General features: G+C 44.5%; 1 protein-coding gene across 6 annotated transcripts in view; it reads right to left on the reverse strand.

Annotated features, from left to right (window-relative positions):
* Positions 1 to 15,123, reverse strand: part of KCNAB2 (potassium voltage-gated channel subfamily A regulatory beta subunit 2) — a 118,948-nt gene that overhangs the window by 19,970 nt on the left and 83,855 nt on the right. For all 6 annotated transcript variants that reach the window (XM_050931785.1, XM_050931783.1, XM_050931786.1 and 3 more), the window contains 3 exons: positions 9,156 to 9,199; positions 6,124 to 6,161; positions 4,582 to 4,661 (listed from right to left, as the gene is read on the reverse strand). In XM_050931785.1, the coding sequence (XP_050787742.1) occupies positions 4,582 to 4,661; positions 6,124 to 6,161; positions 9,156 to 9,199 (162 nt within the window). The remainder of the gene's footprint in view (positions 1 to 4,581; positions 4,662 to 6,123; positions 6,162 to 9,155; positions 9,200 to 15,123) is intronic.

Raw genomic sequence — 15,123 nt, forward strand, 5'->3', positions numbered from 1 at the left:
CTTGGAGCTACAGGACAGTGGTTCTCCATGTTTTCCATACTTGGACCTTCCTGCCTTCTAGCTAGGACACAACCTCTCTCTCAGCAACATGGAAATGGCAAGGCAGTCACGATGCCCAGCGTCTGTTCACGACCCTTCTGGAATGACTGCAATTTCTACCTACGAGTATCCTGCACCAGGCCTTCCTTTTGTTGCCTGCCACATTCTCATCACTCGGCTCCTCACACTGTACCCCTTGTTATTGCTTGGACTGCAACAGGAATAAGATCAGGCCAGACTCTGCTAGGTGCTGTAGGGACACACAGGCAGATGTGTCACCACCCTGAAGAAGTACGATATTTCATCTGAGCCCAGGCACAAATGGATGGAGGGAGAGGAATGGAAAGGTTAACAAGGAGAAAGTCACTGTGCTGACATGGGTTAGCTGCAGCACAGCACAGCAGATTCTAGCTGTCAGAAAAGTTCATAAGAAAAAAAATAAATAAATAAGATCAGCTCTCCATATCTCCTGTCTTTTCCTAATGCAGCCCATTCACACAAGTCTGAGGGAACTGAGATTGTTTAGTCTGCAGAATTGAAGAATGAGAGGGGATTTGATAGCTGCTTTCAACTACCTGAAAGGGGGGTTCCAAAGAGGATGGAACTCGACTGCTCTCAGTGGTAGCAGATGACAGAACAAGGAGTAATGGTCTCAAGTTGCAATGGGGGAGGTTTAGGTTGGATATTAGGAAAAACTTTTTCACTAGGAGGGTGGTGAAGCCCTGGAATGGGTTCCCTAGGGAGGTGGTGGAATCTCCTTCCTTGGAGGTTTTTAAGGTCAGGCTTGACAAATCCCTGGCTGGGATGATTTAGTTGGGTTTGATCCTGCTTTGAGCAGGGGGTTGGACTAGATGACCTCCTGAGATCCCTTCCAACCCTATGATTCTATGAAGTCATGAACATACAAACGTTTCACAGAACGTGCTGCCTTTTCCTATGAAGAAGCATTGCAAGTGAATTAGTGTCACAAAGGGCTTTTAAATAGATGCTAAGATCTATATTTATAGGGAAACAAAAGAATTATAGGACTCCTTTGTGGTTATAGGGTGAGAAAAGTGCTGAGAGAGTGGGCCTACCTGTTCTGTGACACATAAGAATGGCCATACTGGGTCAGACCATAGATCTACCTAGCCCAGTATCCTGTCTTGTGACAACGGCCAATGCCAGGTGCTTCAGAGGGAACGAACAGAACAGGGAATCATCAAGTGATCTATCCTGTCGCCCGTTCTCAGCTTCTGGCAGACAGAGGCTAGGGACACCATCCCTGCCCATCCTGGCTAGAAGCCATTGATGGACCTGTCCTCTATGAATCAGAATCTCAGGGTTGGAAGGGTCCTCAGGAGGTCATCTAGTTCAACCCTCTGCTCAAAGCCGGACCAATCCCCAACTAAATCATCCCAGCCAGGGTTGTCAAGCCTGACCTTAAAAACCTCCAAGGAAGGAGATTCCACCACCTCCCTATGTAACCCATTCCCGTGCTTCACCACCCTCCTAGTGAAAAAGTTTTTCCTAATATCCAACCTAAACCTCTCCCACTGCAACTTGAGATCACTGCTCCTTGTTGTGTCATCTGCTACCACTGAGAACAGTCTAGATCAGTGGTTCCCAAATTTGTTTCGCTGCTTGTGCAGGGAAAGCCTCTGGAGGGGCAGGCCGGTTTGTTTACCTGCCATGTCCACAGGTTCAGCCAATCATGGCTCCCACTGGTCACTGTTCACTGCTCCAAGCCAATGGGAGCTGCTCAAAGCAGCGGCCACTATATACCTCGGCCCGCGCCACTAGCCTGTTGACTCATATCCAGCTTCTCGTCCACTGTAACCCCTAAGTCCTTTTCTGCAGAACTGCGGCCTAGCCATTCAGTCCCTAGTCTGTAGCAGTGCATGGGATTCTTCCATCCTAAGTGCGACTCTGCACTTGTCCTTGTTGAACCTCATCACATTTCTTTAGGCCCAATCCTCTAACTTGTCTAGGTCCCTCTGTATCCTATCCCTACCCTCCAGCGTATCTACCACTCCTCCCAGTTTAGTGTCATCTGCAAACTTGCTGAGGGTGCAGTCCACGCCATCCTCCAGATCATTAATGAACTTATCTAATTCTTTTTTGAAAAGTTTCTGAATTTGTGGCTGTAATTTACTTCTTGGTAGTTGTTCAAGAAGAGTTAAAATAACTCCATCCTGCTCTGCTCATGATGGCCTGGAAGATAAGCTGACCTAGTCAGGAAGTGCTATACCTGGCAGCATAACCAAATCAGTGAGACAGGAAGATAGCTGACCACAGCCTGTTCTAACCAAAAAACGGAGTGCACCAATCTCAAACTCTTTCACCCACCTCTACTGAAACAGGAACAAGCATCTGTTAAATCTCAGAGGCGATGCTAACTCCCAGATGTAACTTTTCTGGCCTCGGAGAATTAAAAGGAGGCTACTCTTTGATAACACCTAGGGATCAGGTTCGAAGACCCTTGAGTTCAACAGGAGTTTGAACCAGACTCTTCGGATCTGGCTCTAGATGAGTGCATTCATTCAAACACATCTGGAGGGGTGTGTGTTCATTTCTGCTTCCGAGCAAGTTTTAATCGTTCTGGGTGACACTTAGCCTCCTGGCCCATAGGCCTGAAGAGGCAGTTGAGTGGCGCACAGGACTTGTGCATGGGTCTTCTGTAAAGGGGGAGGGGAAAATCTTGCCCCAGGAGCTCAGTTCATTAATTCTGGTAGGGGAAAAACCCTGCACTGGCACCGTGTCCGTGCTGGTAGCCTCACTATCCGGGCTCTCAGCAAGCCAGGGCTGTAGTTATGACCAGTAGAGCTTGTCCTGAGCTAGGAAAGAATTAGGACATTTGAGGTTCTTTCCTCACAGTAGGGTTTTGCCTCCAGACCAAATGCACACTGCACTGCTCCCCCTGGTAGGCTGTCATCCGTGTGTCCCCCTGCATTGAACACCCGTCAACTCCCCTTAGACACTGCACAGCAAACTCGCCCCCTCACTCCTTTTTTGTATTCATTTTTTCTTTAATAAAAACTTCGGAAGAAAAATATTTTTAGATGCAGAAAGGATGGGGCTGCCCAATCCCCAGCTCCCCTGCTACTCGCAGTCTGACCTGTTGAACCAGGATATCGTACACAAAGGCAAAAGATCTGCCAGCCCGTCTAAAAACCAGGCCCAGTTACACACAGAGGGATTCAGACCACCTGCTAGTAATATGCAAGCAAATGCCACAGAAACCTAGCGAGAGCCGGAACAAACACACTGCACCTCATGGCGTCTACTTTTTCTATTTAGTTTTTCATCAGCATCAGGCTGTGACATTTTTCTAACAATTGAGACAGGCTTTGGTGCTTGTAATTTATTGATTGTCCCTCCAAATCCATTGTTGCCCATACACCCCTCTCTGGTTCACAGCAGAACCTCGTTTTCCTGGTCCCTGTGCACACCTGTAAACGCTGGTCAAAGTCACTGTATATTAGACTAGCTATAGCTGCTCAAGCACCATTTCATACCAATTTGTACAATCCTAATCCCTTGACAACCTCTGCCTTCCAAATCTCCATCTCTAGTGAGCAGGTGCCTCTACTTCTTAGTCCAGACTGCCCCAGAGTCCTTAGCAGTTCACTCTGTGCAGACCAGGGGATGGAGGCAGCTCATTCTCTGAAGGAGAACTGGGTTCTCCATGAGACATTTGTGCACAAACTTTTTCTGAGTTTCTCTCTGATTTTCTCTGTTTCAAGGCTATCAAAGCACCTGGAGTCAGAGATAAGTGCTTCAAACGCACTGAAACCAATAGAAATAAAATACAGTCATTCACAGACTGTACCAGGCCAGTGAAAAATGGCAGTTTGAGCCGCTATCTATCTACAGTACCCCTCTCCCTGCCAATATGGGGTTTACCTCGATGTAGCGAGATGAGGTAAAAACTCCCATGCCGTGTTCCCACTGGGATTTTATCTGGCAATAGCCATCTCAATGGAAACACACACCTTTTTTGCAGTGAAGACGCAGCCTGTGTGCGCCATAGTGAAGAGCACTTAATTAGAAGCTAAAACAACACCTGGATTTTCTCTGGCAAAGAAATGCAAGAAGGGACATCATCATTCCGGGGGAAAAACTTTCTGGGGCAGGAGTCTCTGCTGTGATAAAGCTGGTTAAATACTAGAGCGTACGCACCGGCCACCCACTGAGGTGAGACCCAGATTTCATTCCTACTCTGCACTTTTGCTCTCCGTAAGAGCAGGGAGTCAGAGCAGAACTGAGCAGGTGCCATGTGACCCCTCTAGCAGAGCAAGGGGCAAAGCAAAGAGCCTTCGCAGGGAATCCAGAACACAAAGTTTTGCGGTTGGGCCGGGGTGTGTTTGTGCGTTTTAGAGAACTCTGGAACAAAAGAAAAAATACTGGAGAAAATATAACATAGTAAAAGCATTTCGATCAGGGAATGTCAGGTAGCCAGGGAAAGTGTCAGTCATTCTGGATGTTTACAGCAATCACCCATTTATTTAAACACATCTACTTGTGTCTCCCCCGTGCTACATAAACATAGAAGGTACCTACTTCCCAGCAGCATAGACTTCTGCTGTGTCAAACAGGTTAATGCCATTGTCATATGCTAAAGTCATCAACTGTTCTGCCATCTGCAAAGAAACATTTGTAATGTTTACAGAGAGCCCATCGTAGAAAGCAGGAGCCCAGAAACCCCTCGGCATGAGCGCTGTATCAACAACACACACCTGTAACAGCACACGGTAACGTGATTAGGCCAAACATTACAAACTAAGCAGCCTAAATTTGGGCACCTAATGAGGTGATCTGATTATTTAGATGCTTAACTTTAGGCAGCCACAGTTGGTCTCACTGCACAGCAATATCATGCAAATTGCACGCTATGTATTTTTCAGTCCAGTGTATTTGCCCATTATCAGGATGCACTCAGTAGCTTATGGATATAGAACAGGGAATCCCAAGCACACACTGCAATATGATTTTCCTCCTCCCAGTTTTATAATCCAGTGTTCAGAAAATTGATTTATGTGGTATTATCTCAGACTACTGCTGGCATCTACTGGCTCAGAAAAACCGGGATTGCATTGTATACATTTACTACACAGAATGGAGAAGGTGTCCTGAATGGTTGCCTCCTAGTCTGTATTACCAGGGAAAGATACAGCTGCAGCACACGTTTCACAAATGTTACTGGTAAACTGAATATATCTTAGGAAAGTCTGGCTTCACAGAAACACTAACTTAAAAACTTCATTATCTCCATGAGATGCATGTTCCAACATCCATGTACAATTTGACAGCTGTACATGTTTTCTGGGAATATCTGCTTGAACAAAAACTTCTGTTAAATTCAGCTATGTTTGTGCCCCCTTTTGTGTTCATTTCCCACAAATATTACAGAAAAGTCACCTTCTAGATCAGGGTGTTTGTAGAAAGTCATTTGAGATGATGTGCTAACTCCGAATTTTGAACTCTTAAACACAAGTAATTAGCAATGAAAAACTGGTTCTAAGACTCATGCTCACCAAGTCAGGGATCACAAAGACTACCATGTGACTTGTGTGTCCAATTAAACTAACCATTGCATCTCAAAATTTGAATATTAGATAGTTGGAACAAACAGCTCATGAGCAAACTGCTCCTGGAACAATCGTGAAAAGTATTTGGTTTGAATTTAGTCTGTTCTTGGAAATTATTTTCCAATTTGCGCTACAAATTATTTGCTCAGCAGTAAGTAGTAGTCTTAGTGGATAACAATTAGCCAAAGAGAGGATAATTTTAGTTTCTTTTGGCCATAATCATAAAAATGAATCTAGCTAATTTGAAAAATAAAGTTGAAATATGTCAGACGAACATGAATATTTATGCATCTCTATAGAGAAAAGTGGTAAATATGACAGAACTTTTATTCATTCTGAAGATTTCCCATGAAAAACGGCATTGGCAACACTGAGGCTTGGTCACTTAAAACAATAAAAGGAACTAGATTACGGAGTCTCCTGAAGCTGATTTTCAGTACAATGAAAGGAGACAAACAAGAACTGTATCTTTGACCTATGGAGTAGGCAGCGCAAAACAGGCAACAATTCTTACCTCATCTGTAATCTGCCCTCCAAACGTCACCCATGTTCCTATTAAGGGAAAGAAGGGAAAACACTCATTCTGAAAACACAAGTACAAAATACATACAACTTAACTCTGCTCTGAAAGACACAATAAACGGGGAAAAGGGAGTTCCAGACTGAATTCATCTGTAGGTCACTAGCAGAGAAACACGGGAACAATCCAAACGCAGGTCAGTCCTATGCTAGCCTGTCAATACCAAGCTGGTCCCACTGTGAAATATCCCTGTCCAAAGCCTGTGGGTAGGTGAGTGAACCAGGATCTCAGGGCCTCCCTATCTCTTGCTGTTACACTTAGACTGTCTGTCTCTCTCATTGCGTTTGCCTGACTTGGGCAGAAGACTTTTGTCATCCGAGTGGATGCTCAAGGATACCAACTGCTCGGGTTCTCCAACGCCTTCCCGCCAGGTCAAGCCCTCTCACCAAACTGGGATGGAGCATTGTAATTCTGCCCTTGCCAGTCATTTGCAACACCTACTTGCCCTTCCCAGCCAAAAACCTGCAGGGAACAGTTAACTAAACCACTTCCGATTGGCTAGTGGAGACCCGTCTGCCTGTAACGACCCCACTGCCTGACATTACAGCATGAATCACCATACCAGGAACCTGTAATAGTTCATCCGTTTGCCATTTCCTCTCAGAGCTGTTGCCTTCCCTATTCTATTCTGGATAGTGGATACCCAGAGCTTTCTCTGTTGCAGTTTGGCAAAGGCACGAGGAGCCACATAGGTACTGGGGCAGCTTCTCCGCAGACTAGTGCTGGCCTGCGCAAGACATTTTTCCAGTTATACAGAACAGTTAAACAGGTACAGCTCCCGCAATGTGGACATACCTATCTTGGAATAAGAATGGCTTTTTAAGCCAAAATGACAGACTAAGCTGGAAAAAGACCCCTCTACCAGAATAAGAGGGTCCACATGGGGAGTTCTACTGGTATAACTATAGCAGTTTAAATTCACACCTTTCCTTATACCACTATAAAACTTTCCCATGTAGACAAGCCCTTAGGAAGACAAGGGTGCGTTGGTTGCACTCATGCCACATTTGGAACGTTATCAGAGCAACCAAATGTCTAGAAAGTCAGTCTGTTAAAATGAAAACCTAGATTAGATTCTGCAGAAGTCCACGGCACTTCCAACTTGTCACAGGTGAACAGGGCACGCAGTTTTCAGTTCAGGCTACATGACTCTTTGTCTGGATATAATCAATTACAGCAGATTCTGAAATCTGCACAAACTCTCTGCGAACTACAGCTCAGGTGGATCATTCTTGAAGTATCTTAACTTGGAAGCGCTGAACACGAGTGTTCACGAGGAAGTGAGAACAAGGCCTTGGAGCTTGTTTTATATAAAGACACAGAGGTGACGTTGTTCATTGCAGTCCAGCTGAATGACAGCAATCGAAGAGTCAGACATTTGTTTCTGCAGTCACTAAGCTGAGATGGGGCAGCAGCTGTCTTGAGGAGTTGGGGTCTTTTAACAGATAAAGTGCTGTACTACCAATGCTATCGTGAGGGCTGATAAAACACTTCTGTTTTATGCCCCCCTTTTCAGATATTGATAAACCTGAAAACTAAATGACCTTTTGGGCTGAGATTTCTCAGGCTTGTTATCAGCCCAGGGGAAAATGTTTTTTATGAAAGTCTGATAAAATTTCATTCAGACAAGAGAAACAGATTTTCACTGTTTACATTTTTCAGATGCTTCATTTTCATGACAGTGACTCAAACTGCTCTTCTTTTAAAAGTGACCTACAATGGAAAAAACTTAGGCATGTTCTTTTGCCTCCTTTATGACGGATAAAAAAAGGCCTATATGTTTCTCTTCCCCGCAACAAGCATCATTTTAGTTTTCTGTTTGTCGTTTACATTACAGTGTCAAGGTGAGAGTCTCTGGGGACTGGACAGGTAAAAGTCAAGACAGTGAAAGTTGATCAGTTGGGAAGAGATGGGATTTTTACTCAGATTGTTTAATTCTCTGGTTTCTTTTTGTTCAAACTTATTTAACTTGTAGGGCTCATTAATGTTTTGGATACAGGATGCTTCTGTCAAAAGATTTAACTGCTCACCTTGCAATGAAGGTGTGAGAGCTTAAACTAAGCCAACATTGTCCAGTTGTGGCAAGCAGCGTAGTTGTAGCTGTGTCAGTCCCTTGTCGCTCAGACATTGTCCAAGACGCACACAGCAGCTACTCCGGCAAAACAACGGCAACTACAGTTGATGTTTTTGCTATTTCTATAAAAAGCACCAAACAAGGAGAACTCCACTCCCCAACCTGGCCAACTTGTGTCATACATCACAAAGAAGCCAAAGAGCCCCAGTGTCCTCAGCAGGTCACCGCTGAGCTTTAAACTGAGCGTGGACTTAGCCCTCACTGAGGGCTGGTGTCTTTGCAAACCAAATTCTAGTGTGACGTGTGCCATGCTGAAGTGCTCTAACAACCAGAAGCAGCAAATGGCACAAACGTTTCTTCTGATATACTTTTAAATGGCGTGAGTACATGGGTCTCTTGAGGAGTAGATGCCTGTTTGTGAACCCATCCATGACAGCACCCCAAGTAAACCTGTAACTGCCACATATTTTAATACAGAAAACCAATCGGGGATACAACATGCAGTAAGCGCACAGGAGGATTTCAGAGTCTGATAACCATGCTGGTCTGCGTGGCCATGATCCAGGCTGATTCACTGGGGGAGATGCCGAGGTTTAGGACAGAACAAAAATCTGTGGTTAGATCTGGTTACTCGGTAACCAGCAATTAGCAACAACTATGCAGGGAAATGCTGCACTGGTAGCTGGATCTGGTTTCAGGTCATCCATTTTTAATGCAACATGGCATCAGAGAAACATCGCCCTGATGGATGCAGAAGGTGCAGCTGCCACCTCCACCTTGGGGGCCTGTCTCTTACTTAAATAACCGAGGGAGAAATCATTGTGAAGAGGATTGCTCACCAATGGACACTGGAGAGATATGAGAGAGTGCACCTGATGATGAACTCACTTACCTAAGCCAAGGCAGGACACTCGCAACCCCGATTTCCCAAGATTTCTGAAAAAGAGAAACACCTCTTAATAACCACTGGAAATGTCAGAAATAGGATGTGCCATAGCTACATGGGACAGATGCTACGTGTGGTGTCCCCGATCCCCATCCCTTCAGCAAACATCACAGGAACATCAGTTTCCAAAACTATAAACAGAAAGGACAGGGGTTTCGGTGCCCTTCAGAGGCACTACAATCAACACAAAGTGCTATGTTAGGGAAGTGTTTAGCTAAGCTCTTGTCTTTGAATGAACCATAAGTACAACGTATTTCCCAGGCACCATTGTGGAGCAGCAGTTGATAACACTTCTCCTAAACTGCAGATCAAATGAAATTACTGATATCACTACATATGTATGCATGTATAGATGGTTAGAGGAAGAGAGACCTCCATACTGTCAAAAAGGCAATGCTAGTGAAGCCATTTTAAGTAAAAGGCATTAAAAATAACTTTTATCCTATGCATTCACTGTTCATGGAAGCCAAGTATCAGAGGGGTAGCCGTGTTAGTCTGGATCTGTAAAAGCTGTTCGTGGAAGATAATTTCAGTACAATTTTAATGATGACTTTTTTGATTCTGTTCTTTCTAATTACTTAGACACACACACACGTTTTTATGGTGGTGGTTGTCTGGATTTTCTAGTTTTGCCTATGTGACTAGTTGGTCTTTGTACTGAGTTGATAAAGTGAAATGCTGAAAAGCAGACTGCATTATTACTGTAAGACTGTTATGAAGGGCACACCCTATAGTGCACCAAGTGTATTGTAAAGAACATGCAAACTCAACCAGTAAGTCGCGGTTATTGGCATGACACTTAACAAACCCCTCACAACCAACCAACCTCACGTCGGTTATCGAACAGGTACAAAATCACAGGCTGGTATGATTACATTAGTCCCTTTACAAGAGCACATTTAACCCCCAAAATAATATGGATTGAAGAGCCTGGGGCAGATCTGTGAGTTACAAGAGTTGAGTTAGCATGGATGGAAGATGCACATAGTAGAGACAGACAGACACTGAGTGAGGACACATGTTGCAAAATTACCTGGAATAAACAGCTGGAATAAACAGCTAGTGTAACTGTTCCGAAGTGACCCGGTGGTTCGGACCCCCCCCCCCCAACCTACCAACCTGGGTCGCAGGGCTCTAAAGAGCTTAGGGTGGCCATATTCTAGCCTAGTAAAAAGAGACAGAACAAAACAAAAGAAAAGCAAGAAGGTAACGAGAACATGATAAGGAATGAAATAACCATGAGGAAGAGAGAGAAAATCCAGTTTATTCGTAATTTTACCTTGGGTTTATAAGTAAACTGTGATAGAAATGAAAGAATGAAATCAGCAGCACAAAGATGGAATCAGAAATGTAGAACCAGAAGGGACCTCGAGAGGTCAGCTAGTCCAGTCTCCTGCACTGGGGCAGGACTAGTATTATTTAGACCATCCTTGATACAAAATCAATTAAACGAATGTTAGAAGGCGTCACCCCTTCTAAACCCAAATTGATGGCTACAAAATTAAGGCCATGACTTGAGAAACGATTTAGTTAAAGAAGGAAGAGAAGACAGAGAATGATTTTTCCCTGACTCAAATGAGGTGTTAGATATCAATTGATAATGTCAAGTAACATTATTACTTCCTATTTTTGCAACCAAAGCAGGAGATACATATGTAAAGAGACAACAAACACAGAGATCGTAGGAATGGGAAGGATGCTGGTTCTTAGACACTAGACATTTAGATATTGGCAACTGAAAAACAAAAGCACTCTGCAACTTGAGAGTATCAACAGAAAATGTGTAATTTTGCATACAGCGCATCTGCAGGGATAAAACAAAAGCGAAAGCATGGGAAATCTCTTAGATATTTTTAATATTAATCAGCTTTTCCTACTTGCAAATTAACCACATGACAGAATAAAATCAAGAAAAGGGCATTTCAAGAAATGTATCTGTATCACATAAGACTCTTTTCCTGGGCAATTATTAGAGCTCAAAAAATGAATATAAAATTGAAACTATGACAATTAAACATGGAAAACCAGACATTTTAGTGGAAAATAAAACAGCAATTGCAAGGTTCTCAGATACAAAATTCACTTATTAGATAACAGACGGTTGCTGAAACTCTGCACGCTACATTTGCACAATAATTTAAAGTGGCGGTAGCAGTGACCTCATTCAGTCTGATTTATATGATTAGGCCAGAATCATTATGGCATCCAACTATTTTCTGACAGTAATTTTACAACAGTGTTTTTAACACACACACAGAGAGAATGCAAACTGAAAATTCAGAGTAGATAGAGTAAAAATTTAATAGCTGGAAACAAATTACATCTATAACGAGTATATAATTTGGTGAGCAGATATGAACTCTACAATGTTACGGCACATTTGACTCTTTCAGTTTTCAAATGGCTTTAAAATATGAATTAATATGAGATCGCTAACTTAACCCCAGCTTTAAGAAAGGAACACTCATGAGGAGAGTCTATGACTCACCCACATCTACAGAAGAAACCAATATCACAGCTGGGATTTCGATCCCAGGAGTTCCTGACTCTTGGTTGTGTGTCCAGAACGCATGCTGTTCCCTCTCTCAATAAACTAGTTCAATTTGGGGCTTAAAATCTTTAAAGCATTATTAAAAAAACTGATTTGCACAGATATTTTTTAGTGGCACCAAAGCATACCATTGTGAATAAGTGGTGTCTAGAAAAAGCATGCCAAGTGAATGGTTCATTAGCTCTGGCTCAGGTCTGCTCCACTGCATGGAAAACACTAATGGAAGTCTATTGGAATAATGGTTAGTGTGAGCCATCAGAAAGCACTAGTGCCATTCATTTAGCCCCTGCATATTTCATTGCTACTGAATATTGCATGTTAGGCCCGGGTGGTGTTTCAATTCCTGTGTCACATTAGGAACCCTGTTTAAAAAATAAAAAGGAAAAGGAAAAGATAAGAAAATGTGCTTAGTAAAACAAACTGGCTTGAGATGCTCACTTGCCTTTAGGTCCCCAGGTTGTTCTCTGCATTGCTGCTGTTTCAGAGTAGAGCTGGTCTCTAAGGGCAGGTCTACACTACTGCTTAAGTCGATCTAACTTTTGTCGCTCAGGGGTGTGAAAAAGCCCCCTACCCGAGACGCAAGTTTTGTGCTATCCACACACTGGCGCCGGCTTCTGCTGACATAGCTTATGGTCTCACCAACTCCAACAACTCCAAGGTGGAGTAATTATGAAGACGGGAGAGTGCTCTCCTGTGGGCATAAAGTGCCTTCTTCACCCGACACGCTACAGCAGTATCGGTGTAGATGTGCCCTAAGATGGGGAGAACCAGAAGAGTTCCTTCGGGGGGTGGTGGTGGTGGTGTCTTTACTCTGTATTTCAGTTTCGGGTCCAGCGCCCTCATGGCAGCTTTGCGACAAGCCATGTAGGAGCTGTGTGAACTAGCAATGAGAAGTACCTAATGCTGCTATCGCATGCACGGATGCAACCCTGATGAAATCAGAGGCTGAACTGGTGAGAGAGTCGAATTTAACTCATGTAGCTTCACACGTTGATCTACACTTCTGCTTTTCAAGTGGAACTCGTTTAATTTGTCTCAGCTGCAAGATCTACACCTACTTCAAAATAAAAATGTTAAGCAAGGTTGGGCCATGTGGCCAGACACCCCCATGGCTGGCGCTCCACAGCTAACTACCATAGAGTGATGTGGCTCCTATTGAAAAGATGTTCTCACTTAGCTTTGGCAATACTGTATTTGTGTCGGGAGCTCCTAATGATTGTTAATAAAATATTTGAGTATAAGCTAATGTTCAAAATCAAATTTACAGAAGTTAGGAGGGAAGGTACTGTACATCTGGGGTCGGGCTTGGGTTATGGGGGATTGCAAGTATCAGTTACAAGGTTCACGAGGTACATACAGATCACATAATCAGCACAGATCCAGATTGGGGTGCAGGAGTTTTTAGCACGTCAGTGGATAAGTGGGCTCGGGTACGCCACCCATGCACTATATTAACAGTCCAAGTCAGTACTGGTGTAGAGAATAAGTACATGGGTGGGATGCGTCCCTTGATTCGTCAGAGAAGGAAGTGGATTATTTCCCTGGTCGGTGGTCTCGGTTACTCAACCTGGTACTGGCAGTGTCCTGTGATGTGTTCCGTGTAGATGTCTATGGACCACCTGATAGTGTCGGACACCATGAGCTGTTTCATGAGTCGGGCGTAGCATCGACCGACTCCGCACGCTCTCAGTACCGGTTCGTTGTGGGGATCCCATGCGCCCCGGGCTCCCACAATCAGGGCGTGGATCTGGACCTCGTAGCCCTGGGCTTTCAGGGCGTCGGCCAGCGGGGTGTACTTCAATGTCTTCCGTGCTTGGCCCTCGTGGAAGGCTGGTGACCTGTTTCGAATGGCACCATGATGTCTAACATGAGAACCTTCTTTTCTGTGTCCGTCACGATGTCAGGTCACAGTCGGCTGTCTGTTCTGGGGGTGGCAGAGTCGATGGTGATCTTCACCAGGACGGCGGGATGGCTTTCAACAGCCGGTTCTGGATGGCGTTGGGGCTCCAGAGTGCTGTTTGCATCCACACAGGATGTGGGGCAGGGTCTCACAGTGCTTGTGCCGGTTGTGTGGCGGACGGCTCCGCTGAGGGGAACACAGTTGAGTTGGGCCCAGTGGACGAACTGCCAGTCAGCGAACCACAGCTTTTCTTAGCTAACTATCTATGATGAAATACAGTAAAAAATCCTCTATTTATGAAACTAGCCCAGATACAGGATTGTTCTTTCAGGTGATTGGGATTGAAAAGTAAGTGATCTCTGGATTGAAGCCTCAGGCAAGCAGCAATTTGATCAAGGGAGCTAGGATTTGGGAACAGAGCAAATCTAAACAGTAATAATAGTTATTAATTATAGATGATGGTTAATATTCCTCAGGTCCTGTTATACTAGTCTGATCCTCTGTGTAGAACAGAGGTTCCCAAACTATGGGGCATGGCCCCTTAGGAGGACATGGAGAAATGTTGGGGGCAGGGGGAGGGCACGGCTGGGGCCCAGGCCAGCCCCCATGGTGGTGGGAAGGGAGTGCCACCCAGCTCCATTCCTGGTTGCTGGGGCCCTTGCCACTGGTCTTGGTCCCCAGCTGAGGCTCCACTCCCGCCCCTAGCTGTGGGCCTAGCCTCGACCTCCTTACTCCTGTCTGCATCCCCTGTCCCCTGAGTCACGGCCCTGCTCCTGGCCTGGGAGAGCAGGGGGAACAAGGTAAAAAGTTCAGGGAGCACCGGTGTAGAAGTTAAGGCTTGTATTAAAGCTATATGTATGTACAATTTAGTTTAAAAGACAAAACACACACACACACACTTTCTTAAACAGGTTGGCACCCGTGCTCCCTTAAACCACTGATAACACAGGTTATTAAACACAGCCCTAGCAAAAAGAGGCACCACACAGCAAGGGACTATTCATTCAGTATTGCCAGGGAGCTGCAAACAGTGAAGGGACACGTCCATGAGGAAGCTGACAGACCTTTTCCCTTCCTAAGCACTGGAAGAGAACAGTAACAGATTTTGCTAGTGTTTTTCAAAATATTAAACATGTACCAGCAGATTACACTGCCCAATCCTTCAGTACTTTGCTCGTTTTTTTAAAAACCATGCTTGCCTCCCAGGGAGCGAATAAGCTACATAATGAATCAGCATTTCTGATTCACATGTTTGATGGGGACCAGTCTTCAGAAGGATAGTGGATTTTTTTTGAAGCCCAAATTCTCCCTGTTCTGGGAGTCACCCCACAGTACCACCAGTCTGCGTTCACCTCAGCAGAACTCTGTCTCAAATAACTGGCTATTCAAATTACAATCTAGAGAGAAATAGGACCCAACATAGCATATGTCTCTAGCTTCCGGACTACGTGGGAGGCAGCGTC

This window comes from Gopherus flavomarginatus, chromosome 21 (assembly GCF_025201925.1).
Source record: "Gopherus flavomarginatus isolate rGopFla2 chromosome 21, rGopFla2.mat.asm, whole genome shotgun sequence".
NCBI classification, from domain to species: Eukaryota; Metazoa; Chordata; order Testudines; family Testudinidae; genus Gopherus; species Gopherus flavomarginatus.